This window comes from Aplysia californica, unplaced genomic scaffold (assembly GCF_000002075.1).
Source record: "Aplysia californica isolate F4 #8 unplaced genomic scaffold, AplCal3.0 scaffold00273, whole genome shotgun sequence".
Classification (NCBI taxonomy): domain Eukaryota; kingdom Metazoa; phylum Mollusca; class Gastropoda; order Aplysiida; family Aplysiidae; genus Aplysia; species Aplysia californica.
Window position 1 is genome coordinate 2,516 of NW_004797543.1, and position 1,031 is coordinate 3,546.

At 41.1% G+C, this 1,031-nt stretch overlaps 1 protein-coding gene across 1 annotated transcript in view; it reads right to left on the reverse strand.

The window, feature by feature from the left end:
• LOC106012140 overlaps nucleotides 1–249 on the reverse strand; it is a gene marked incomplete at both ends in the record, with an annotated part of 2,140 nt that extends 1,891 nt beyond the window's left edge. Inside the window, 1 exon segment of the mRNA XM_013084119.2 lies at nucleotides 105–249. Within this exon segment, the coding sequence (XP_012939573.2) occupies nucleotides 105–249 (145 nt within the window).
• Nucleotides 250–1,031: the final 782 nt, after the last annotated feature.

Consider the following 1,031-nt stretch of genomic DNA (forward strand, 5'->3'; position numbering starts at 1 on the left):
GGGGATGGCAGCCATGACTCACTATAAACAAGCTAAAGATGTCACCCATCGTCTATTTACACGACCCAACATATAAAACATTCCCTTAGTGCCTTAGTACTCACCACTTTGACAGGAAAGTCCATTCCAGTACGAACTACCAATAGGATCACACAGACATTTTGGTGCAAAGTTGTTGTAGTTTAGAACACACGATAGTCCAGACTGACAAGGATCTTCGAGGTTGGCACAGCCTGCTCCATGGGCCAGTTCTAAAGAAGACAAGGAGAAAAAACAACTGCATACAACAACAGGGACACAAACAAAACACTAATTTCACAAAAATCTCATTATAAACATTTTCTACATAGATTCTTACAAGTAATGATTTCATGATACCAGCATCCCATCACTTTTTTAATACTTTGCCGTCACATCTCGCAGATCGGCGAAGTTTACCACCCAGTTTCTTTGGATTTTCCCCAAAATGCCTTTGCCTTTGATGGCAAGGGTTTTTACTATGGCAAGGTGTTAAGGATAGAGAAAAGGATGTCACATCAAGATCGAAAATCTCTTGTCGTCCCCACAACCAGAGAGGAAAGACACAATAGAGAAACTCTTCTAAACTGGCAGAGACATGGAACTGTTATATTCTAAAAAGACGATGAATTGTTCTTACAGAAAATCCTAAACACTGATGTCATGCTCAGTCTTCTCATTTAAAACCAACGGGAACAACATTCCTCCCAGCCTGTCTCATCCAGTTTCATTCCTTTAGGTGTTTCCAGCTTGAACCACTTTTTGAGTCTCATTTCTCACCCCATATCATTCCTTACAGTGTTTTCTTTCTACATCACTCTCCGAGTCTCATTTCTCATCCTACGCCTTCTTTCTACGGTGAAACCCTCTGAGCAGTTTTGTCCTACCTAGCTGTGTGGTACAGAACGAACTCCTCATAAAACACTGTAAGGTTATCTAACTGGCAGGACCTTCAACTTCACATCCATCTCTGAAGGGATCTCACCAGACAGAAGAAAAGCCATAAAGACTTT